At 33.6% G+C, this 27,571-nt stretch overlaps 1 protein-coding gene across 4 annotated transcripts in view; it reads right to left on the bottom strand.

Annotated features, from left to right (window-relative positions):
* Window positions 1–27,233, bottom strand: part of LOC106638809 (small glutamine-rich tetratricopeptide repeat-containing protein beta) — a 170,188-nt gene extending 142,955 nt beyond the window's left edge. The window contains exon 1 of one of the 4 annotated variants that reach the window (XM_089592321.1): window positions 26,933–27,233. In XM_089592321.1, coding sequence (XP_089448447.1) covers window positions 26,933–26,935 — 3 coding nt within the window. In that variant the 5' untranslated portion in view covers window positions 26,936–27,233. The other 3 variants (XM_089592320.1, XM_014352171.2, XM_089592322.1) reach the window with 3 other exon arrangements.
* Window positions 27,234–27,571: the final 338 nt, after the last annotated feature.

Genomic DNA, 27,571 nt, shown 5'->3' with positions numbered 1-27,571 from the left:
TCAAAGCGACATATTGGAGCACTTAGCGGCGGCTAAGTACATCACAGTAGTTGATTTGAAGAGTGGATTCCATCAGATTAAAATTCAAGAAGAGGACGCGCATAAAACTGCATTCTCGGGATCCGACGGGAACTATCAATATAAACGTATGCCAATGGGGTGCTCAGAGTCACCAAATACATTTCTGAGAGCGATAACGTTAGCTCTAGCCGATCTACAAGGGCGAGAAATTGAAGTATACATGGATGACATCATGGTGTTCGCAGCAACTCTCGAAGAACATGAAAAACGCTTCAAAAAATTGATAGAAAGATTAGCAAAAGCAAACATGACCATAGAGCCAAAAAAGTGTCAATTTTTGAAGAAAGAAGCAAAAGTCCTTGGTCACGTGGTTGGAAATGGTAAGACAAAGACGGACCCGAAGAAGATCGAAGCCGCAAAAGAATATCCAAAACCGACAAATACAAGGAAAATTAAGCAGTTTTTTGGATTCGCTGGATATTACAGAAAATTCATAAAAGATTATGCAAAGATAGCGCGACCACTCTCTACAATGACAAAGAAGAATACGGAGCTTAAATGGGGCGAAAAAGAGGAAGAGGTCTTTAAAAAACTAGTGAATGCGCTATGTTCGGAACCTGTATTAACAGCACCGGACTTAAGTAAACCGTTCATTGTTACAACAGATGCGTCGGACTATGCCATCGGGGCAATCCTTAGTTAGGGAGAGATAGGTATACCTTATAAGGATAGACCATGTGAATATGCGTCACGGTGCCTCAAGGGTAGTGAACTTAGATATCCAGCGTATGATAAGGAGTTGCTAGCAGTAGTTTTTGCAAAGGAACAATTTAGACCTTATCTGTATGGCAGGAAGTTCACGGTGGTTACGGATCACGAGCCGTTGAAACATTTTAACACGTCCAAAAAACCCGACATTCGGTTCAACAGATCAAAGGCAGAGTTGCGTGGTTACGATTTCGATATAATTTATCGCCCAGGTATCTCAAACAACGCACCAGATGCTCTTTCAAGAAATCCAGTCGTAAAAGAGGGCGAAAAGAACCCAGAACTATTGCGAATAGAACTGTATCAAATGGCAGATGAACAAGAGAAGGAAGAGGGTGTAGTAAGTGATGGCCCACCAGCGCGTATGTTCAAAATTAGGGCAAAATCAAAAATACGGATCGACGGTAAGTTAAAAAAGGTAGTAGTGGAATCAGACTCAGATTCATTACATAAAAAACCCAGGAAGAAAAAGACTGAAGTGAAATTGTGTTCGGAAGAAGAAGTTGAGGAAAAACAACAAACTGAAGAGAAAATCTTATCGCAGGGGCCACTAAAGAATAAATTAGAGTACATGAAGAAAGAGAAGGGCTGGATAAAAGGGGTACAAAAAACGAGCACACCTTATGTCGTCATAGACCACTAAAAAAGGCAAAAGCAAAGGAAGAAAAGACAAAGGCAGCTCGACACTCTAAACAGAATTAGACAGAATTTTTCTGTCACTCCTGTAAAAAACACACAGACTGAAGAAAATATAATAGTGAATTGGAAAAAAGACCAGAAATTAAACACAATAATTTGGAGGAAATTGAAATAGGCTTGAACGGATCAGAGCATGGGAAAGAGAGAGACGACAGTAGGGAGAGAAGCTCAAAAAGTCGTAGCACTTCGGAGGATCGAACGTCCGGGGAAGAAAAAAAATCAGAAAATTCACGACGAGAAAGGCAAAAAGAGTCTAACTATTTTGCAAAAAAGGATCCAAAAAAACTTAACGACCTTACCAGCATGTTACAAGAAAAGACAGATGGACTTAAAAAAGAAGTTTTTGTCGACATCAGAGAAAGAGAGGTAGAGGGAAAACCAGGAGTCAGAATAGATGTATGGGAGGTAGAAGATAGCATCAGGGATTCAAGTAAAAAAGGTGATCAAAACAAAGAAAAAGAGGGAACCGTAAGTACGGAAGATAAAAGTGAGGAAGAGAAAAGTGAAGGCAAGACCAGCAGCGAAGGAGCAAATCTTTCGTGGGATAATCAGGGAGAAAGGCTATCCTTAAATCATGGTGAGACGTTTGGGGCGTTCGATAATTTGAATGATGAAGAATCAAGCAAAAACAACCAATTGATTTCAAACGATGCATTTAATGAGCAAAAACGTGGATCAGACGGAAATTGTGCAGAGCCATGGAAAGAGTGGGATTTATTAGATGTAAAGGGCGATGGTAATTGCTTGTTTTATAGTCTTATTGTACTGTTCGATCTGGACTTAACAGCAAAGCAGCTAAGAAAAATCTTACTGCATTCTGAACATATTAAAAACTGCGTCGACCCGGAAAACACTAAGAGAATTTTGAGGAAGGATTACGAGTTCGGGGATGGAGAGTGCATTTTTGTCTTTTCTCAGGAGTTCAAAAAGAACATATGTGTGCACTACGTAAATGGAGATGGACCTCCAATGTGTCATCACTACACAGGAATAAAAGGAGATGAATGTGAGCACATGCGGTATGAGCCGGAGCACTATCAGGCGCTCTGCGAAAAAGGACAAAAACGCTATAAATCAATAGATGAATTATACAAAAATTCAAGTGATGAAGACAGTACGAGGGGCGAGACGAGCAACATTGAGGACAAGGAATAAAAACAAGTTCCCATATACAAGACAGAAAATCAAGGGTAGAGTTAATAAGAAAACAAAGGAAGACAACAAAACAGATCACGAGACAAGTGATGAGTCAGATTTTGAATAAAAAAAAAAAAAAACGAATACGAAAGAAGCGCGATCCGCCACCACCTCCACTAGAACCACCGGATGAGCCTACACGGAGGTATAATTTGGGTTTAGAGAGCTCGTACCCTTACTAAACTAATACAGTTCAACGCAATGAGGCTTTCACAGTCCGATGTTTGTGTTGATACAGTTTGATGCACCGCTAAGCTGTAAGAGCCCGAAGAGAGGGGGCGAGCGAGCCCAAGGCTTTGGACTCTCTTATGACAATCTCGGGGGCTCACGGCTTGACGATAAATATAGATATATACACAGACAGAAAAAGAGTCTGAGATGTGCAGGCACATATGTATTACGTAACTATATGTATAATACCTATGTATACGTGTATGATACCTACGTACACAGTGACATGCATGGCTAAAAATTATAATCTTTTTAATGTTAAGATTATGAAAAACAATTATTTTAAATAAATAACATAAATTTTGAAAGAAAAATAATATCCTTAGTAATTTTGTATACAGTTCTTATTTCTGTACATTAAAAAAAAGATTCGTACAAAGATTTAATTAAAATTCATATGTAGTTGCTACATACATTTCACCATTCAGTTTTACACATACGCAAGGCTCAATATTTAGTAACATTTTAAAACAACGTAACTGTTTCGTTAGTGTTATTGTCACTTGAAAAGTATAGTAGTAGCGTTCAAAATTTAACATATCCATTTGCCGCGGTGAGAAGTAAATTTCACCAAAAAAATAGTAAATTTTCGTAATTATACTAAACTGAGGACCATCATCACTAACATTGCTGATAATTACACTAATACGTATAAACTACTTCATGAAAAACATTAACAACCTATACAGCATGTAAATAGTTAAAACGGCCGCAGCTGATGCGAGCCCATGCTTTGCACATCGTAAGAAAAAAGAAATGCAAACACATGCACATATATACAACATTAGTGTATAGCACTGCACACCTTTTCCCTCTCTCTCACTATATCCATGCATATATACATCTATATTAATCGTTAGACTGCGAGCATCCAGGATTGTCATGAGAGAGTCCAAAGCCTTAGGCTCGCTTGTCCCCTCTCTTCGGGCTCTTACAGCTTAGCGGTGCGTCAAACTGTATCAACACAAACATCGTACTGTAGTAGCCTTACAGTTGGTACTGAGTAAGCTTGATATTGTGTTGGACTCTGACTACACAACTTTTGCACTCTTTTAACCCAAATTATACCTCCGTGTAGCCCAATAGCGGAACAAGAAACATCAAAAATATCAGATGACGACGTAAACAATAAAAGCCACGAAAAAGAAATTAGCGATAATAAAAATGGAAAGGAGTTACTCAATGCGAACATGGTGGCAGATGATAATGCCGAAAGCACAGATGATGGCGAAATCAATATAAGTATACCAGGTTTAGATAGGTACAGAGCTTGCTGGACACGACTACCAGTACAAAAACCACCCTGGAAGCCAGAGGAAGATAAGGATATACCACCATTCCAAAGGCTTAAGAAAATAAATGAACACCCATTTAGATACATTGACAACTTAGCCTTCTGTACAATAACAGAAAATATACCAGACACAGAAGCCATAGACGCGCTTCACGAGAGAGGTTATATAAATCCAACAGCCATGAATAAATAAAATAGGAGAATTGGAGAGGTCTTCCTATCTAGAGCAAGAAAAGTATCAGTAATGCAGTTATACGTGAAAGAGCACTTTGACAGTGCGAGATTAAAATCGGATATTAAGAAATGCATATCGTCTTAAAACAGCTTATGTTGTTTAACAAGTTGACGTCAGTAGGTATTATACGAGATCTAGCAATATTAAGCGTATCACAGTGGGACTATTTCGCAGAGCAATTTGAAAACACCTTCGAAAACACAAAAATATCGGCGGTGTTGTACTTGAACAATTTAGTAGTACCACCAGTGGAGCAACGATTTGATGTACTCAAAGAATACCACGAGTCATCGGTAGGAGGCCACAGAGGTATGAACCAGACTTACAACAAAATTGCGAAAGACTATTACTGGCGAAATATGCGACCGGACGTACGTCAGTTCGTGTTAGGTTGTGAATCATGCCAATCTAAGAAACTTGTTAGAGTAAGAACAAAACAGGCTCTAGTTGTAACAGATACATCAGCTAGGCCATTTGAAAAAATATCAATTGATTTTTACGGCCCGATAAACAAACCATCAGCACATGGCAATAGTCACATATTGTCAATTCAAGACTGACTCACGAAATATATAATTCTTGTACCAGTAAAAAGAGCGACGGCGTTTGAAACAGCAAAAGCACTTTTAAACAGAGTAATTGCATACTTTGGCGCTCCAGAGAAAATGCTGTCAGACAGAGGTGCACATTTCCAAAACAAACTGTTGGAAGAGTTCGCAAGAGTATTTAAAATAGACAAAATGGGAACAACAGCCTTCCATCCACAGAGTAACGGCGCTATAGAACGAATGCATCATACATTAACGGAATATTTAAAAGCGTATGTAAATGAAGATGACTTTTGGGACGATCACTTGGGCATGTGCACTTACAATTCGACAAAACACTCAGCAACGGGGATAGCGCCTCAAGAAGTATTGCTGGGCTACCCAGCCAGAATCCCATCTAGCTTCAAGAAAACAATAAACGAACAAACGTATGATGAATATGTAGAAGACGTAATAAAAACAATGACGCGGCTAAGGACAATAGCAGCCATGAATCAAGTTCAGGCGAAGTACAGGTCCAAATATTATTACGACAAAAAATTGAACACAAGATTTTTCATGGAAGCGGAAATGGTCTATGTTCTTAAAGAGCCGAGAAAGAAATATAAGGATCACTACGAAGGACCATACGAAATCGTAGGAATAAATTACAAAAACCACAATATAAAACTGAAACGTAGCAATGAAACAAGAATCACACACGTGGATAAAATCAAGAAAGCATGCGTTATAAAAACCCAATTGTTAGATAACAGGGAACTCGGGGAATAAAGCAGGATAACAAAAACAAATCGCATAAGAGTAAGAAGCAAATAAAAAAAAACGAGATATCAGGAACAACAAGACCAAAATAGTATACTTCTCTCGTAAGCGTGGCCTTCGGACGACTTACGAGATCAGCAATCAAAACGGTATGAACAAAGAAAGAATACAAATCTTGTGTTTCAGGGCTGGAACCGTGCCGGTGACACAGCAACCTGGAGAGATAGAGGAAATTGAAAAAAACCCTGGAATATTGGCGGAGAGCTTGGGCCCAGTCCAAGCAGTCGCATCAACTTGGAAAATGATATGGTATGTAGATTGGAATGACGTTGTCGAGGGGGTAAATTCGCTTTTAGACGCGAAAAAGCAAGCAAAATGGAAGTGCAGGGTGACGGTGAAAAAGGAACACGAATGTATAGAACAAGTAGAGTACACGACAGAAAAAGTCCTAAGGGCCTTGGATAGGGTAAAAGAGGCATATAGAACAGTAGTAGGCCAAAAGATCGGTGATCAAAGCAAGACGGTGCAAGCGCTGCAGGGGGGTGTGGCTGACGCGGAAAAAGAGAAAATACAAAAGCTAGTAGAGGCGATCCTGACTAACACAATGGAAACAACTTAGTACTTAACAGAACAAATTAGAGTCATAACATATGGAAACCATGAACAATACCTTCAAGATATAAAAACGTTTAAAGATAAAGCTGGAAGAATAATGGAGGAAGGTTTAAAAATTTTTGCAGAGTACTTCGGCAATTATGACAGAGTTACAGAAATGGTGGGCGAATTTGAACACTTAGCCGAGAAACTTATAACAAAATTTGGAACAACGGTGGACATAATATACTTGGCGAGTCGGGGAACGACACATATACCAGATGCGGCATTGAGAGCGATTTTGGAAGTAAAAATTTTGGCAGAGCAGCTGAGACCAGATCTACAGTTCCCAGTAAGCGAAAATATAACTACAGAAGAAGAAATTGGATAAATCTCAGAAATAACGACCATGGCATTTAACGGCAGAATAATATATTACATACGGATGCCACTGGTTACGAAAGAAAATTTGGACCTTCTTAGGATATCATCATTGCCAGTGGAACAAAAAGGCTTAAATACTACGGATTTAGTGGCATACTTGCAGCCAACACAAGAATACATAGCAAGCAGTGTTAGTGAGAGAAGATTTACGCCAATGCCGCAAGAGGTGATAAGACTGTGTAAAAGACTAGGAAAAACACGAATATGCACACAAATGGAGCCAACACAGGAAGTCGAAGAGGACCACCCCTGTGAGATACGTATCATATTGGAGATTGCAGTGAAGAAACCAGAAGAATGTCCGATAATATTAGCCAAGTTAAAGGGCACATTTTAGACACGGCTCCATGCTAAAAACCAACATGCCTTTACCACCACGAGAAAGTACAAAGTCCACATACAGTGTGAACACACCGAACACAAGACACTGGAGGTGGTGGATTCTGGGGTAGTCAGCTTAGCAAGGGACTGTATAGCTCAAGCATCGGATACAGGACTGGATCCAGGACAAGAGGAAGGTGAAAATCGCATAATAAAGCTTGAAAGCGCAAGTCTAAACTTGAAGGATATACTACAAAAGGTGAAAGGGACTAAAGGAGGTATGTTATTGGAATTAATGGAAGCAGTGATAAAAAGGGACGGACTACAGGAACTCGATAACTAGGAGCACGGACTTGACGATAGGATAAAAACAGGTACTAAGCTAGCGGATATACTCCAACGGGCACACGAGTTAGTACAAGCAAAGGAGGAATTCTCAGATTTGAAGGAATACGCATTGTTGGCAGCGGAAATAGCACGAGGAGTGGCAGCCAGATCTAATGGGGGGGGTCTAATATTACTGAAAGGTTTGAGAATGATTACAGGCAGACGGAAGAGGAACCGCGGAAACACCAACTCAGTACTACAAGACTTGTCAACCCAGAGGGCCATGGTTAATGCACGAGAGGTACAAGTGCTACTGGGCGAGCGGGTAGGATCAGAAGGCAGAAGACTACCAGCTCAGTTAACAACCACTCCGCGATGATCATTGAGACTGAAGATGTAATAAAAAGGGTTATACATAAAATGTGTACAGATTAAAAAAAAAATAAATAAATAAATAAATATAAAAATAAAAAAATACTAAGAATCATTAAATTAATAGTAAATATACAAAGAATATAATTATACAAAAATAATGTAAAGAGAGCAGCGCAAACAAGAACAATCATGTATACACAAATAATTCACAGACAACATAATACAAATATACTCACACACACAAACCAGTATGGCCATCGAGGACGATGACCACGTGGCCTCGGACGTGTGACGTACAGTATCTAGAACCTTTGTAAGTTCGCGCCCAAGACTCGCCTCTTACGGCACATGAGCAGCGGATACAGAGTATGATGATCACCTTTCAGCGGCGGGTCAGAGCGTTATCAGCTCTCTCGCTCTCCCTCTCTCCGATCAGCCTCCGAACCTAACGCCACGCACGCGACTGCTCTCGCTTTGAGACACTAATAAACGGACATATACTTTCTTCCACGTGTATTCAATCCCCTTACACCCCCAAACTCCACAATTCCCACGTAACAATATATAATCGATTTTTTTTTTTCATTTCACAAAAAAGTAAAAAATTAATGCAGAATTTTCAGCTAAGTTTTAATTAAATACTATTTTTATTATTTATATTGCAGTTAATAAGTGATTATTTTTTTATAACTGAATGAATAGATTAATAAAATTGAAAAACGTATGAGTCCCATCAATGTATTATAGCCAGAAGATAATGATCTTGCAACGAAAAAACTTCGAGACAACTCAGAAAATGAAGAAAATGTTAACGATGAATAACAATTTAAAAAAATTTGAATTCATCAGATTAATATTAAAATCAAAAGAAAAGGAAAGAAATATTTTGTCCAAGTATAATCAAAAGAAATGTCTCGATGTAAAAGATAGAACATTTAGAGTTGATTTTCTTACTTGTGAATTAAGGAAGTACACGAATATGTAACATTTGAACTCATTTTAATCGTAGAAATTTAGTGTAGGGGTGATATTTACACTTTTTTAACTAAAGAGTTGCAATATGACTTTATAAATTAATAATATTGAAATAAGTGTGTTGGTGAAGTGCAAAATTTCATCGATGTTCTAAGACCTTAATATTTTTTTTTTACTACACAATCAATTATTTTTGATAGAGACTCAGTAATGCAGTACTAGAAGAAATAGGAAAAAATATCGTATCGGATTTTCCCGAGTCAGAAATACTTAGTACATATTATATCGCACCCATATCTGCCAAATTTGCAGGTAATTTAAACAAAAATTATATTCCAAGTCGAGAAAAACTGGTCGACAAGTGGAGAAATTTGTGTAATTTGGTAAAACCAAACAAGAAAGACAGCGCCCAAAATATCCTCAAGGATGACAGCATAGAAGATTTCACTGGTAAATATAATTAATATCGATTGATTTTGTTTATCTTCCTACGTAATACTGTTATACAAAAGCAAATTAATATACCATTTATCTATAATGCATCCGTAAAAACTTTTGACAATATTTTATATTAAATGCGACATTTTAAGCGCACTTAATGAAAACTATAAATTTCACTTGTAATCTGACATAATTGTTGTTCCACAGATATTACTGTAGATTCTAATTCGATGTGGCTAAAATTGAATGCCAACACTACGCTTGTTGAAGTTGCCAAAGACCACTGGAAAAAACAGCTGAATTCAGGAAAAAGAAGTATTATTCTGCAAATAGTACAGATTTGGTAGAAATTTTTGAAGAATTTTCCATTCTTAAGCAACCTAATGCATTTACTTTCGTCGAAATCGATTTTGATTATTTAAAGTGCACATCTGATTTGGAAAATTTTTTTAAATTCTGTTAGTGAAACTGCAACAATCAGCTCAAAAAATGACAAAGTTGAAACGCTTAAGAACGTCCTTGAATCAAAAGAAGCTTTTGATGGTAAATACGTAAAAATACTTGTAAAATACACACACATACATATAGTCTTAATGATACAGTCACTTCATTATTTTAGATAATAAAATTGTTGTACAGTTGCTTTTTCTGGCTCATTTAATTCCTTCCAAAGTATTGCTCAAAATCAAATCGAACAATGTGAGTAAAAATACGAAAATAACAATAGGAGATACGAAGAATAGTTTAATCCACCATGCTATCGGAAGTAAACTCATTACTAGACCCTTCAATATTATTTCAACATGTCATACAGTCAAGTAAAATGTTTAATTGTACTACTTATAGACTTACAGTGATATAGAAAAAATCAAAAAATAAACGTTAACGTACACGCAAAATTACAAGCAAACCTTACAACCTTACATTATTGCCGTAGGAGAAGATCATCACAAACTAGAACATTTTTACGTATGTCTTAATCAAGTTATTTATAAACTGGATAATGCTTTGACAGCACTTGACATCTGCTTCAAAGTTTTTCATGTATTTTACCTACAATACCCTATTGAAAGTAAACATACATGTCAAATAATACAGAAATGTTCATACGGATTTGAAACGAAGTATGATGAATAGTTAAGTTATACCGAACCCATTATATCATTAGTGCATTAAAAAATTGAACAAAAATCGGAGAAAAGCGGCACGTCTCTTGACTCGTATTTGACTGATAATGTAAGTGATAACTAATTGTACTCACTACATTAACCCAAATTTGTCCATACAAAGTTTGGTATTATCTATATCGTGAATTTGGTTTGCTATTATGTTTATTTTTTTACTTACAAGTTGTTTATTTAAATTATAAGACATTTTTATTAGCTTTAAAATATTTTCTAAATATTTTCTGACTGCGCTTTATCAGAAATATACTTATTAACTTCTGTGAAGTGAACAGTTAACAAAATTAATGCCTAATCTCATAGTGTCAATATTGTCCCATCTGTTTTATCAAGTTTCAAAAGTTTTCAAAATGACCATATGTCCGTTTTGCAACGTACCACTCGAAATGGAAAGTTTTATATCACACGTAAAACTTGTCCAGAGATCAGAAATTAACAACGAGGTAAAAATTTTTTATCAAGAATGTGGCAACACATTTCAAAACATATATTCATACAAACGACATGTACAATCTGTCTACAAAGAAATCGCGCAAAACCAAAATAATTTATGTATGGATAAATTACAACCACCTAACAACGTTAATTTAATAGATTCTATTGTTCCGCATTATTGTTCCGATGATCTTGATAACTTATACTGTTCTGATTTACTTATTTTCAATGTTTCTACTGCTTATAAAAAAATTCTAGTGACATATGTGAACAGGAATGGGAAAATTGGTATTTGATAATGTCGCACTCTTTGTGTTCAAAATATGTGCGAAAAGTTAACTCAATCGAGGAACTGTGAAGGAGATAATTCACTACATGATAAAATTTTACAAGAGTAATGTCATTGGTATAATTGGAAATAAGTACGCTAATATACAGAATCTTTTATGTATGCTTAGTAGCATATCAAATGCTTTCGACTATTTTAAAAATAAGAAAAAGACTTTTAATTATTTTGCAAAGAAAGGTGCTTTAATACTACCTAAAAGTATTTTAATTAATGCTTACTTAAATGTTACTTATGTTAACAGTAAAAGTTGTCCCACTCAAAGTTATCATAATGTTGTAATTGTACCGATCAAAGATACTTTAAAATCATTTTTATCTTTACAAGATGTTCTCCCACAAATTATTCGCAACATTGAAAAAATAAAACATAATTAAGATTTCACTTCATTTTACCACAGTGATACTTATAGTTCGGTCGTTGAAAAACATTTAAAAAATGGAACGGTCTTATCTCTTATGTTATACAATAACGATTTTGAAATAAATAATCCTTTAGGTTAAAAAAAAATATTAATAAAATTGGATGTTTGTGTTTTAATATTTTAGATATACCTGATGAAATAAAAGTCAATTAGAAAATATTTTTTTATTACAGTTGCATAAATCTGAATATTACAAAAAATTTTGTAATGAAACAGTATGTCAACCAGCAATAGAACAAATTAAGGATTTAGTTAAGACGGGAATCAAGGTAGATATTAACAGGAATGCTCTTCGTATTAATTTTATTGTCTCACACATTACAGGCGGTAATTTAGGCCAAAATACGATGTTAGGTTTCTCCAAATCTTTTTCTGCCCATCATTACTGCAGATTTTGTATTATTGACAAAAGTGTACCGTCGACTATGACTGTTGAAAATAAAAATCTTTTGAAAACAGTTAACGATTACGAGAAGGATTGTAGAGCTAATTCTAACGGTATCCGCAAAAAAAGCGTATTTAATGACATTCCTTATTATCATGTAATAAATAATGGCTGCCCTGACCCCATGCATGATATTCTAGAGGGTATATGTCGTTGTGATATGGGTAAAATATTACATGATTTGATTAACGTTAGAAAATATATTTTAATTGATGTATTGAATTCTCGAATCAAGTATTTCAATAAAAGCATGGTGAAGGATACGAATATTTTACCAACGTTAAGTATAAAGGCTGTAAAAGCATGTTATTTAGTCATGTTAGTATCAGAAATGTTTAATTTTGTAAATTACCTGGGCTTACTTATTGCAACTGGAATACCAGAGAAAAGTTCGGCGTGGAATTTATATTTGTTACTTAGAGAGATCCAAAATATCGTTTTCAGTAAAGTTATCAACAATGGCATGATAGCAAGGTTGTCAGATATTATAGAAAAACATCACTCTCTGTACCTAAAACTAAGCAAAAAGCATTTAACACCTAAATTCCATATTTTACTTCACTATCCTGAATTGATAAAAAAATTTGGCTCTTTGCTGCAATTTTTTTGTATAAGGTTGAAAGGTAAACACAAAGAATTGAAAGTTACCGCTAATTCATTTACCTCTCGAGTAAATGCACTGCTAAGTTTAGCCATCAAAAATCAATTAAAATTTTCATAAAGACTTTTTAGTAACAAAGAATTTAGCCATTGAATAGAAACAGATCCTGCAGTAAAAGCAATAAGCGTATAACATATTGATTTTTGATGGCTAAACTTAGTAGTGCATTAACTCGAGAGGTAAATGAATTAGCGGTAACTTTCAATTCTTTGTGTTTACCTTCCAACCTTATACAAAAAAATTGCAGCAAAGAGCCAAATTTATTTATCAATTCAGGATAGTGAAGTAAAATATGGAATTTAGGTGTTAAATGCTTTTTGCTTAGTTTTAGGTACAGAGAGTGATGTTTTTCTATAATATCTGACAACCTTGCTATCATGCCATTGTTGATAACTTTACTGAAAACGATATTTTGGATCTCTCTAAGTAACAAATATAAATTCCACGCCGAACTTTTCTCTGGTATTCCAGTTGCAATAAGTAAGCCCAGGTAATTTACAAAATTAAACATTTCTGATACTAACATGACTAAATAACATGCTTTTACAGCCTTTATACTTAACGTTGGTAAAATATTCGTATCCTTCACCATGCTTTTATTGAAATACTTGATTCGAGAATTCAATACATCAATTAAAATATATTTTTTAACGTTAATTAAATCATGTAATATTTTACCCGTATCACAACGACATATACCCTCTAGAATATCATGCATGGGGTCAGGGCAGCCATTATTTATTACATAACTGATTTTTTATCGATAAAATTTCAAATTTGTTAAAAATGGGGTGTCTCCGATCAAATATAAAGCCATGAAAAACAATAATTGTTTTTATTAAAATTGCTTAGGAAACAGAGAAAATATTTTAAGTTATGACTATTACTGTACGTATTAGGTATAAAAGTTTGTAAATAAGTAAAAAAAAAATTTATCACAAGTTGGGTAGAAAAAAAAATATTATTTGCATAATACTAGGTATTTTATTTAAATAAAATTTCCATTGACACAAACCGGTTACTCATCATGTCATGAAATACGTTTGTGAAAAAAAGTTATAGTAAATAAAATAATGCTGATTTGAAAAGAGCTAATCTTGAAATGATGAAACACCTGTATGTTGTGAAAGTAAAGTCTTAAAAAATAATTCTCAATGATTAATGAATGTGCCTCTTAGAAAATACATATAATATATCTGTTCAAAAAAATTCATCATCGAAACAAAATATGGTTTTACTATTACAAATAATTGTATTGACTGCAAGGAGGAAAAAGTAAAAAAAAAAAATTAGCAACGTCTCAAATTGTACGAAATAATTTTTGGTTGTGATTAAAGTTTTGTTGTTTTACGACAAAGCTTCTTTTTTTTTACTACCGCATTGTATAGATTCAAAAAAAGTTTTTGCATGTAAAACTGGTTATTTTGTCAAAACGGAAGGATGCTTTGCTTTATTGAAATATTTTTTAAGTATAAATAAAATTTAATTGCTGTATGAAAAGATTTTTTTTTTGTATTACATGGATTTAAAAAAAAATTTTTTTAATGTTACAGAATTTTTTTTTATAAAAACTAACAACAAATGGTCTAAAATAAATATTTCTCTATGGCTACCAAACTTACTCTTCAGAAAACATACCTCTTTATAACAAAGTATCATTAATATATAGAAATTGTTTGTTCATATTAAATAATATTTTTTCATGCAAGCAAAAAAGTGTTGGAACATAACAGCAATTCCTTTAGTTGTACAAATTTTTTTTTACTATTAATAAAATTTTATTGTTGTATATAAAGGTACTTTTTTTATCTTCTCATTCTATGGATTCAAAAATAAATTTCTTGGACGTAAAAATAATTTTTTTAACAATATCTAAGATTATGTCGATTTGAAGTAATATTACATAAACTGTAAACAAAATGTATGTAAGCCAATGAAATTTATTTTGAAAAAAAAAAAAAAAATCTTGCTGACTGCAAACTCGTGGTTTTTGAATCACAGTTTTTATTAGTAATTTTTATTACGTTTTCTATCAAACTATATCATTTTTTATAACTTAAAAAAAAAATTTTACTGTCAGTAACGAAAAATTGTTCATGATTAACCAAGTTATGTAAAGCTCAACAAACATTTTATCAAATTGAAATAGTACATTATTAGTTCAAAGTAGTTTTTCTTCCTAATTAAGTAATTTTTCTTCATATTTTTTCCGGTTTTCATTATTTCATCACTTAATTTTTTCGATGTAAAGAAAAATCGCTTTGTTGCAACAGAATAATTATTTTAGATCAAACAAACGTTCTATGTACACAAGAAAAAAAAAGAAAAATAATTATCTAGATAAAGAATCATGTTTTAGTAAAGAAATTTTTAACTTAATGTAGGTAAGTTTAAATAATGTCCAAAAAAATATTTAATATTACTTGCAAACAAAAAAATAACATTTTGTTTATACATGGTCCAGAAGGATCAGGAAAAACTCATCAATTCTAATTGTTAACTTATTATTTTACGTCTCGAACTAAAAAAATTTTTTTAATGGTATAAATTGTATGACAATAGTTTTGCTACGTATTTAAATAAAAACGTTACATAATTATCAAATAATAACGAATTTAAACAATTTTAGGATAGTAAATATATCATTTATCGACATTATTACATAACTAAACATTAATTTTATATATTCTTTAATATGCATAAATTTTATATATTTTCCTCTTTAGCAGTGTGGAAAAATAGATAAAAAGAATAAGTAAAAAGAATCTTATAAATTATGTACAAATTATAACTTAGTATGTAGGAGATTTCGGGGGGACGAGACAAATAGCGTGGAGGCTGTGGAGGGGTTATGAGGGGCTGTGGAAGTTTCAAGAAAACTACTGAAGGAATAAAACTTGCCTCATTTTCTTGATTGCAGTCAGTGACAGCTATGATTTTGGTGTGCCTACAAGATATTTTTTTTGTTTTTTGGACATCGTGGTCACTTTTATTGGATAACCTAGACCTAGGATCATTGTTCAAGTGTCGGCTTAATTGGGCAGCTCTAATACTGCCGTGTTAAATGATGTCAGGAGAAAGAGGAATGAGAAGGACCAGAAAACACAAGGTCTCTCGTAGGAGAAATGTGTTTTGTATATATTTTACGTGAGATAATCATTTGCTTGAGGCACCTACTTGAGCGGGGATGTTAATGAATCTTGAAGAGGCCTCCTTGAGTGGCGGAATGTCGACAATTTTTATTGAAATAAAGACACATACTCCATGTATGGCTTTTTAATTGTTTTATTTATTGAAAAATTTGTATTACTCAAGACATGTTCAAGAACTGGCGATAAAGCTATGTATACTACAGTATTACATGTTAACAAATAGAGTAAAAACAGTAATGGAGCTAAAATTAGCCTCATACTAAAGGAGCCTTACTAGCGATGAATCAGGCCTGGCCTAAATAATAATTTTTTTTTGTTAATCCAGCTTAAAAACAATGAAAATCGTTGCAATCTAATATCCCGGATATTTCTTAACATTTGGACAAACAAAACACACGAGACTTGAAAAATACGCAGTTTTCCGTAGATACCGTATGTACGCGTACTCGATGGCAAAGAGAAAAACTTTATAATTTTTTTTAATTTCTTGTACCTGGATCAAAATTAATTAAATACATCTTCATTACCACTTCACACAATTTTTATGAGTTTTCCAAGACACAAAAGGCTGTAAAACTTGGAAAGAATAAATTTTTCATTCGTTCGGATACACGCGTGTACAAAAAGACGGGAAAAAAATTCGAAACCCTTTTTTAGAATCTTGAACCTGGATGAAAATGTAAAAAATACGTTTTTATTAGTCCCACACATAAATTTATGAGTTTTCTAAGCCATAAAAGGCTTCGACATTACTGTTTTCCATCTATACTTAAATAAGCGTGTCCAAAAAAATAAAAAACATATAACTTTTTTTTTAACTTTTGTACCAGGATAAAATGAATACAATACATTTTTATAACTCTTACACGAAATTTTCAAGAGACTTCAAGACAAAAAAAACAGCAGGTAAGCTTAGGAAATAAAGACTTTTCCATAGATATTTGAACAAATGTATCCGAAAAAATGGGAAAAACTTTTTATTGAACTATTGTTACAGAATTAAGATAGAATACAATTTTATTATAACTACACACAATGCTTTTCAGTTTTCCAAACCATACAAGGCATCCACGCTCAGAAAACGAAAAGTTTTCCGGAGATACGTAAGTACGCGTACACAAAAAAAAATTAGAACTATTTTTTGTGCTCTTGTGCCACAATAAACATAAATAAAACACGTCTTTATTACACGTTCACACAATCGTCATGGGTTTTCTAAGCCGTAAAAAGCATCCAGGCTTGGAAAATGAAGAGATTTCTGTAGATACGAATACATGCGTATTCGAAAAAATTGCAGAAAAAATTATAACTTTTAATGCAAGTTTTTGTGCTAGGATAAAAGTAAGTGCAATACATTTTTGTAGCTCGAACATATAATTCTTTTGAGTTTTCAAGCTAAAAAGGCCACCAGGCTTAGAAAATAAGACTTTTTTTCATGATAAGTATTTACGCGTATTAAAAAAAAATAGGGAAACGGTTTCCATATTTTTTAACTCTTCTGCCAGGTTAAAATGCGTATACGAAAAAATGGGGAAAAAATTGTAACTTTTTTGAGCTTGTGTGCCAAAATGGAAATAAATAGAATACGTTTATATTACTCTCACACATAATTTTTGGGTTTTACCCAGCCATAAAAGGTCACTAAGCTTGGGGAATGAAGAGTTTGTTTCTAGATAAGTATACACGCGTATCCAAAGAAAAAAGAGAAAAAGTTCTTAACTTTTTTTTCACTTTCGTACAACGATGAAAAAGAATAAAATACGTTTTTATTACTGTTACACACAATTCTCATGGATTTTACAAGTCGTAAAAGGCCACCAGGCTTGGGAAATAAAAAGTTTTGTGTAGATACGTATTGTTACGAAAGGAGCTTCAAGGATTCTTGTTTAGATGGGGAGCAGATAATTCCGGTATATTAGATAAATCGATTAAAGTGGCCAAATTATTATAGTGAGGGACTCAAACCGATAATTGAAGGGTTAACGAGACTTTACGCTTACCACTGAGCCACGACCGTGGCCGAGAGCATCTGTATGAATTGCACTCTTAGATGCACTATTATGTTTTCAATTGTAGGCCGGTGTGCCTACTTCCGTGACACCTCCATGGTAAATGTGTCTTGGTCCCTGATGACACGTATTGCCGACTGAATATTTGTTCTGCTATATTTTTTCTGCATTTTCCGTTGCTCTTGACCTTCTGTGTCGTCCTACTGCATCCATTGTGAATTGCGACTGCCCAAGAGTTTGCTTTGTATCATTATTATACACTGAGAAAGATTTCATGCAGTTGTCTCTCTCTCTCTCTCTCTCTCTCTCTCTCTCTCTCTCTCTCTCTACAGCAGCTACACCAAATCACGATTAACCTGCTATCTCTGACTACTGGAATAGCAGGTTTCGCAGTCTGAGCAGCCTACGTACCAGCCCAAGCAGTGTAGTATGTCCCAAAGTAGCACTGTAGCGTTATCTGTAGCGTGGTTTGACGTGTACATACCATAGGTTAGGTGCAGTGCGTATACAAGTCTTGGGCAAATCTCATCTTAACTGGTATCGCTGATGTACTACACTTCCAAACTAGCACTATACTATCGGTAGTACTCTGATAGAGCGAATATTTTTTTCAGTGTGGTAACTCGCCAGGAGACGTTGTTTTTATCGGCCACCAGAGGTAAATGTAGGTTTCTTCCATGTTGGTGATAGATGTATCCAGCGCACATTAGAGTTAATTTCTGCACAAATTAGCCACTCAATCATATCCTAAAAAGTATCCTATACTACCTCGGTCACCAATTTTGTAGCTCCTGTTATGGAGAAAACTGCGAGAATTCTCTTGCAGACGGGGAGCAGATAATTTTGGTGTATTAAGCAAATGGATTACAGTGACCAAATAATTGTAGCGAGTAGCTTCGCTCAAAAAGCAGAGCTGGGGCTCGAACCATTCAACTAAAGATTCATGAGACTTGACGCTAACCGCTGAGCCACAATTGTTAAGGGTCGTACCCAAATGCCGTGGACAGTTTTAGGGGGAAGGGAGTTTGATTAAATCATACGGATATTTACGCTGGGGGTGGGGAGTCAGGAAATAAGTTTATGTGTGACAAAACATTTTTTTTTTTATTCTGAATATTAGCTTTTAAATTATATTTACCTAAAAGTTGACGTAAAAAAATTTTGTATTTTATTTAAAGTCACATCTTTTAAAATCCCACTATGTTTTTGCTGAGCAAGGCATTCTTTGACAACATTGCAAAATATTCTTATGTTTATATTTATACTTATGATGACTAAAGTTGCTTCATTTGCTGTTACGCTTTGTTTTAAAAAAATTTCATTTTAACATAACAAAAACTGATAATATTTCAACATTTAACAGTAATTAATCAAAAGTTATAGTATTTAACATTTTTTTTCGGAAATGTAGAAAAGAAAAGTAAGTCAACACAACTTTGGGGAGGAGGGTTCAACTCTGATTCATACAAAATTCACACGGGAGAGGGGGGGGGTCGAAAAATCGAAAAAATCGTTCACGGCATTTGAATACGACCCGTTACTGAGAGCGGGTGTATTAATTGCACTCTCAGGTACACTACTGTGTCATCAGTTATACACCTGTGTGCTAACACACGAGCAATGGCTTGGCTGGACGAGCAAGGTCCGTGACAGTATATGCGCGTAAACAAAAATGGGGAAAAAAATTATAATTAATTTTTGGCCTCTTGAGCTACGGCAAAATCAAATAGAATGCGACTGAATTACTTCTACACACAAATACTACGGGTTTTCTAAGCTGTTAAAGGCTACCAGGTCTGGAAATTACTAAGTTTTCCATCGATAAGTAAATAAGCATATCCGAAAAGAATTTTAAAAAAATTTCTAATTTTTTATTGAACTCTTGAGGCAAGATAAAAAGAATACGGTACGTTTTTAATACTACCACTTTCAATTTTTACAGATTACAGATTTTTTGAGTCGTTAAAGGTCGCCAGGTTTGGAAAATAAAAAGTTTTTCGTAGATACGTATGAATAAGTGTACAAAAAAGGGAAAAACATTTATAACTTAATTTCAAGCCCTAGTGCCAGGATATAAATAAATAGAATACGTCTCTATGGGCGATCTAATCTTTATGGGTTTTTTAAATCGTAAAAAGTCGCCAGTTTTCGGATATAAAGAGTTTTGCGTAAAAACTAAGATACGTGTACCCTTAAAAAAAAATGAGAAAAAATTGGTAACGTTTTTCAAGTCTTGTGCTAGGATAAAAATGAAAAGAATATATCTTTACTACTCTTGAACATAACTGCTTAAGGTTTTTCAAGCCGTAAAAAGCCGACAGACTTGAAAATTACTCAAGTTTCCATCAATTTTTATGTACGCGTATCTGAAAAAAAAGGGAAAAAATGTAAAGATCTGTTTCGAACTCATGTGCTAGGATAAAAATAGAAAGTATACATTTTTATCATTACGATACACGATTTTTTGGGGTTTGGAAGCAGACTTGCTGGAAAAAACTACAATAGAGTTGAAAAACAAGGGGTTACAATTAAATAATAGTCTAAAACGCTTTGAAAATATGTTCAAAGATGTTTATACAGTACCTATGGAGCTTCAGCAACACGAAAATTGTAGGTTCTTCATATCACTTTTAATGCATGAAAATAGCCATTTTCACATTTTTTCGAACTTTAATAATTTATATCTCAAAAAGTATTAGCTTTGAAGAAAAGTTGCAAAAAACTTTTTTTGTTTATAGTCCAATGATGGTAAAAAAAATTTTCTAGACTCTTAAATACTGCGCATGATGCTATGCGTGCATTCCTAAATTATTCTATCTTTATAATTATGGCATCAAAGTTAAGTTAACACTGCTCATTATTTTTTATATTTCTTTTCCATCTTCCGACAAATTACGAATAACAAGAAACAAATACTAGATAATAGTAAGGTACTGAGACCATTAGGATACAAGGGATTAAATCGCATGACGAACCACTTGAAGAAAACATAATAGGTATGCACAGGAGAAAAAAAAGGAAAGTGCTTGAGTTCAAAATAACAATGGATTAGCTAGTCCATTGCTCAGAGACAAGGCAAATTATTTAATCTTCGTTTTCCACTGGAGAAAATCATTTCCCTTCAGAATTTTCCCATGCATACAGGAAAAAAAGTTTAGTCCAAATCAAACGTTGGCTTTATTTATTCATGTAACAATTTATATAAAAATGCTAAATTTTTATTTAGTTTTTGGCTTTTATCTTTGCTTCCATTGCTCTTAGAGAAAGTTTTCGACCACCAATCTCTTAGTCATAAAATTTCCTATAAAATAAACACTTTTGCGAAAGCATTATTTATTGTTAAATACACATTAAGGGCGGGAAAGTGCGAAAAAAAATTTTTGTACCGGATAACTATCATGTCAATTTGAATGTAACTGTGAAAAAACATAAATATTATGTTGTACAACAAAAAGTAATTTGTAAAATTGCAAAATAATTATTAATTTTTTGTTAAGTCATTTTCTTAAGTAAAACTTTGAAGTATTATTACAAACGTCACTGACAGTTTACTGAAGCCAACATTTGGCTTGGGTAAGAACATTGTATTTAATATGAACAATAATAAAAGAAAAAATGATTTTTTTTTCAATTTTGACGTTATATCTCATTTTTTGTAACGAATGGCATTGTGTTTGGGATAAAAAAACACAAATTTAAAAAAATTCTCTAGCTTACTCTGACGATGAATTATAAGAAATTGACGTTTTTAGCAATAACGGACTAACAATCAAGTTTTTTATGTCAAAAAAATGTGTGTAACATCTTCATGTATATCTTCATCATACTGCCACACCACTTTATCAATTTCAATGAAAGGAAAGCTAAAAAAAATTTCAAAAATGTCGCATTGTAACAACCAGCAGCAGCACTGCGCTCCCATTTGTACCTCTCTCTTGCGACTAGATGGTCAACTGAATGCAGTACGCATGGAGTAAAACACGGGCTGCGACTGGCGTTTGAATTTAAATAAGTTTTTGTACAGCATTAAACAGTAATGAACATAGTCTTGTACACTGAATATGTTTAATTAAAAAATTACATTAAAAAACGGGTTGTAAAAGAAACAGGTTTATTCAAATTTTTGTGTACTTCACAAACAATGCAAACTTTTGTGTTGAGTATACGTACTGTAGCAATTTTCGTGAACTTGATCGTTATAATTTCGAAGAGATATGAGTAGACATGAGTAACTTATCATTTCTTATTTGACTGGCGTTGATCATTGTTTGTCTTCTGTGATCTGTGACTGTGACTGCAGTTAATGGACCACATGTCTCTCGGCAAAGTATGCAAGATGTATTTGCATCCATATCTTCAACTCTCTTACAATAATGACAGTTAAATTTTTTAAATGTGTTAAGTGAATAGGTTAAATATTTCATTTTTTTCAAACAAAAATGTAGTTTACGTGCATAAATAAATAAATCAATTAAAATAAATACGTTTACATATCCAGAAAAGATATGTATGCATAAATAAACATGTTATAGATAGTGCAGTAAACAAAGTGGAGTATGAGTATAATTTTTGAACACTAATCGACGTTCACATTACCGAAATCATTGTACAGATGCAAATACATCTTGCATACTTTGCCGAGAGACGTGTGGTCCACCTCATGTTAAATGTATAATACTATGTTAAGTTGATAACTGTTTAACGATGTACAAAAACTTATTTACATTCAAACGCCAGCCACAGGCCGTGTTGTACCCCATGCGCACTGCATCCGGCCGACCTCCTAGTCGCAAGAGAGGGGTACAAATGGGAGCGCAGAGCTGCTGCTGGTTGTTACAATGCGAAATTTTCGAATTTTTTTCCACCTCCCCTTTCATTGAAATTGATAAAGTGATGTGGCAGTATGATACATACGTACATGAAGATGTTATACAATTTTTTTTCGCAATAAAAAACTAAATTATCAATCCGTAATAGCAAAAAATATCAACTTTTTATAACTTAGCTCCAGAGTAAACTGGAGTATTTTTATTTATAATTTGTTTTTTTTTTCTTTTTTTTTTTATGAATAACACGATGCCGAATGTTGTAAAAAAAATTTGCAAAATTGACGAAGGTATTTGCAATTGTTAAAGCTGCAAAATACAATTTTTCACAAAAAAACGTTGAGATAGAAAAAAAAATAAATTTTTTTTTTGTTAATATTATTCATATCAAATACAATGTTTTACAAGCCAAATGTTGATAAATCGTCAGTGACGTTTGTAGTAACACTTTAAAATTTTACTTTAGAGAGTTAATTAACAAAAAACTAATTAATATTTTTCAATTTAACCAATAGCTTTTTGTTGTGCAATATAATATAAATATGTTTTTACGGTTACATTCATGTTGAAATGATAGTTTTTCGGTATAGTAAAATTTTTTCGCACTTTCCCGCCCTTAATGTGTATTTAACAATAAATGATGCGTTTGTAAAAAAAAGTCTATTTTGTAGAAAATTAAACGACGAAAAGATTGGTGGTCGAAAACTTTCTCTAAGAGCAATGGAAGCAAAAATACAAGCAAAAAACCAAATAAAAATTTGGTATTTTTTCATAAATTGTTACATGAATAAATGACGGCAACATTTGATTTGGACTAAACTGTTTTTCCTGTATTCCTGCAGAAATTCCAAATGGAAATGATCAATTTTTTCACTACTGGAAAACATCGATTTGAAAAATCCTTTAGACCATGGACTATACGGCAGATATGCAGGTAAGGGTACCCTTTGAAAAGTTAGTAGCAGAAATCGCAGTGCTTCGAACACAGAGGAGTACGAGAAATTTAAAATAATTAGCGCGATAAATTTAAATGTTGAATGCAGTCGGTAAATTTTCAAGAATTTGAGACCTCGTCTCATTAAAATTTTGTGAGCAGGTCTACTTCGTAAATCACTTCAACGGTTTAACAACAAAAGGTGGTAAGGAAGGCCGTTCATATTCGGTAGTAGAAATTTTATGTCTTAATCTTTGTGTATCAGGTTCTCGCTTGCGTCTTTATTGTTAGTAAATCTATATACGGATCTATACAATCAGCTCTAGATAGACAATGTTGGCCAAAACCTCGGACCAACTGGATTGAATGCATGGTTTTTTGTACTTAGGAAAAAGGTAAATCGATACAGTATCCGTAGGAATACGTTTGCACGTCAAGATGACACAAACTTGTCTACTTTTCTCCAATTCAATAGGATTGACCCAAGAGTTATTGAGGTGTATATCTATATTCGTGGCCAAGACTGTAAATATAGATATACACCTTAATGACTCTTGGGTCGCTCGGAGCGCTCGGATCACTTGAATCGAGCAAGTCCATTATACTGAAACACTTACGTAAAGCGTTGTTTTACCACGTGTATGACACACATAGTCTATGACTGAAGAACTAAAGCGCCGTGCAATGGCAGCGTCAGTGTATACATAATAATTATATAAATAAATGTTTCAAAAAAAATTTATTTACTTTTTATCACACGTTGCACGGCGCTTCAATTCTTAAGTTATAGATTATGTGCGTGATAAATTTGGTAAAACAACGCAGCCTACGTATATCAGTCAATGTTTTTAACATATCAATCTTCTCACAGTTTAGTAAATGGGCGTTTAAACTACACTGCTACCAAGAACCTAAGCTAGTGCCAAAAACCCCCCACAAGAAGAAGAATCTTCTCACACACACATATACTATGTAAGTACACGCGAGTTAGCACCAGCGCCTTTGAAACTGGCCACAAAACTTGGAGGGAAATTCAAATTAGCTATATGGAGCAAAACGTTAAACCCCGAATAACTCGACAAATTTTAATACACGATAACTTAATAAAATAATCCAAAGCCATTTAACCCAATAACCCAACGCGCTAATCAGCCGACTAACGAGATTTAATTATTAATAATATACATTTAATAACGGAGACGCCAATAACCACGCAACCCAGGGTACTGACTAGTCACTTTGTTGATTAATAAAATAACACAAGCGCCAATCACCACATAACTCAGGGCACTGACTAGTCACTTTGTTAATTAATAAAATAGCACAAGCAACAATCACCACACAATCCGAAGCGCATACCGGTCACATGGTAGATTAATTAAATATTGGAGCTTGAGTTATTTTATTAATTGACAAAATGAACCAGTTAGTGCCCCCGGTTATGTGGTGATTGATGCTTGTATAATTGATGATTGAATATTATTAAATATAACAATGATTAGTAAGTGCCCCAGGTTGCGTGGTGATCGGCGCTTATGTTATTTTATTAAGTAACAAACATCCCAGTAAGTGCCCCGGGTTGTGTGGTGGTAGGCGCTTGTGTTATTTTAGTAATAAACAAAGTGACCAGTAAGTGCCCCGGGTTGTGTGGTGATTAGCGCTTGCATACTTAGTTAATAAATATTATTAAATATCACAATGACCAGTAAGCGCCCCAGGTTGTGTGGTGATTAGCGCTTGTGTTATTTTATTAATCAACAAAGTGACTAGTAAGTACCCTGGGTTGTGTGGTTATTGGCGTCTCCGTTTTTAAATGTATATTATTAATAATTATAGCTCGTATGTCTGCTGATTGGTGCGTTGGGTTATTGGGTTAAATGGCTTTGGATTAATTTATTAAGTTATCGTGTATTAAAATTTGTCGAGTTAATCGGGATTTCACGTCTTGCTCCATATAGCTAATTTGAATTTCCCTCCAAGTTTGGTGGCCACTCTTAAAGGCGCTGGTGAGCACCCGAGATACGAAAACCGAGACAAAAAAGTTTACTTACTACATTATAATAATATTTACTATATCATAATAATAAATACATATTTAATTTCAGACACTTTTAGAACACAAGCTTTTAGTTTTAATTTGTGCTTGTCCATCTGACTTCTGACCATTCTTTAGTTGTTTTTTACTTATAGTTATACGCAATTTCCTATATGGCAGAATGTGCTCCATATGCAATATTAAGAAACATGTTTAATAACAAAATATGGTCGATGTTTTAAATAATCATTACTTTCTTGTAGAATGAAAACGTTACAACCAATAAAAGGTAACTGGACAGCTAATTTATCAAATTTAACTTTAGAACATAGGTTCTATTTAAAATTTTCAATAGAAAATTACACTCAACGTGTAAGAAATATGTGCAAACGTTTTAAGATCAATTAAAATTTATACAATATTAATTGACATCAAAATTATATGCGCACATTACTTTAGTAAAACAATACGTTCTTATAATGGTGCTAAGACTTACAAATTATATTATTCACGTGAATTCTCAAATATATTATAAATTTATCATATAATGGTACCACAGTGATGTTAGAGTACTCAATAAGATGTGGCACTTGGAATTAAAATTGAATTTATAATTTGTACATTGCTTAAGCATATGTACAGGTGGTTAAGTTAAAGAATATATATGTATGTACACACATCAGTATATAGGAGACGCTGCAAGTCACAAATGGAACTATTTATACTCAAATAAATCAATGTACATATTTAGTATAACTTGAAGCGTGCTGAAAATCACCATTTTTATAAGTAGTTTCTTAGATATACGTTTAGTTATGGTTGAAGTCTGACGCTCTTTTTTTTCACTTCATATTGACCAAGATTTTCGCATGAAATACCGTATTTATGTTATACACATCGATTTTTGATCAAGAGCTTTTATAAGACAAATCTTGACTGTGGGATTCACATAATGTGCAAATTATAATTGTGTGAGAATAATAAAAAATACATAGAATTTAATTAACACATATGTCTTACTAGTCCCTTAAAATTCTTGTAAATTAATAAATACAAAAAAAAAAAATAAGATATAAGACTTCATACTCAGAGATTAAATTGTAGTTTTATTGAAACCCGTGCAAAAATGAATCTAATTTTAAGTTAGTGAAGTGTAAAACGTTTTGTGATAAAAATTTTAATACAAAATTTTTGTACTAGTTTATGTTTCACATATCTTTAACACGTTACATTTATCGGCTGTGATTACCATTGACTACTCAAGTAGAAAACAGCTCTGCGAACTCCGCAAGCAACTTGCTAATTTCGACTCGAAAAAAATACCCAAAACTGAAGATTCGTTAGCAACGTTTGCAACCGCTTTGTAAGAAACTGTCGGATCAATCACTTTCGCAGAAAAAAATAAATTTGATGCTGTCGTGCGAGAGACATGAAAAGTATCTTCTCCACCCTTTACAGCGTGTCTATACTATTAAAATTGGTATCAATCGTTTGGAATTAATTATTGTCTACGTTGAGCAATTGTAAATTGTCATATTTTTATGTATAGCAGGTAAAACAATTATTTTTGTCAAATAGGGTATTTTTTCTCTCGTCACAATAGTACAAATACACATTGCTGCGCAGGCGCTGTCTATTCAGTTTGGGTGGGAATGTGCGAGAGACAGATACCCACATTCGATGTTGTGTCTCTTTCTACTAGTGCTTTAGTGCCGTACATAATAACGAGCAGTCTACATTTTTTATGTCTATGGGTACAAAGGGTTAAGTCTTAGAGAATATATACATGGAGGAAGCATTGTATGCTCCGGCCGCGAGACGAGATGAGAGAGACAAAAGACACATAGCAGTACAACCTTTCTCTCTCTTACACGCCTCTGATTGGTTG

This window comes from Copidosoma floridanum, unplaced genomic scaffold (genome assembly GCF_036245765.1).
Source record: "Copidosoma floridanum isolate Cflo_tuat_1 unplaced genomic scaffold, Cflo_Japanese_pri ptg000016l, whole genome shotgun sequence".
Taxonomy (NCBI): Eukaryota; Metazoa; Arthropoda; class Insecta; order Hymenoptera; family Encyrtidae; genus Copidosoma; species Copidosoma floridanum.
Note: the sequence above shows the minus strand (reverse complement) of the source record. Positions and strands in the feature narration are given on the sequence as shown.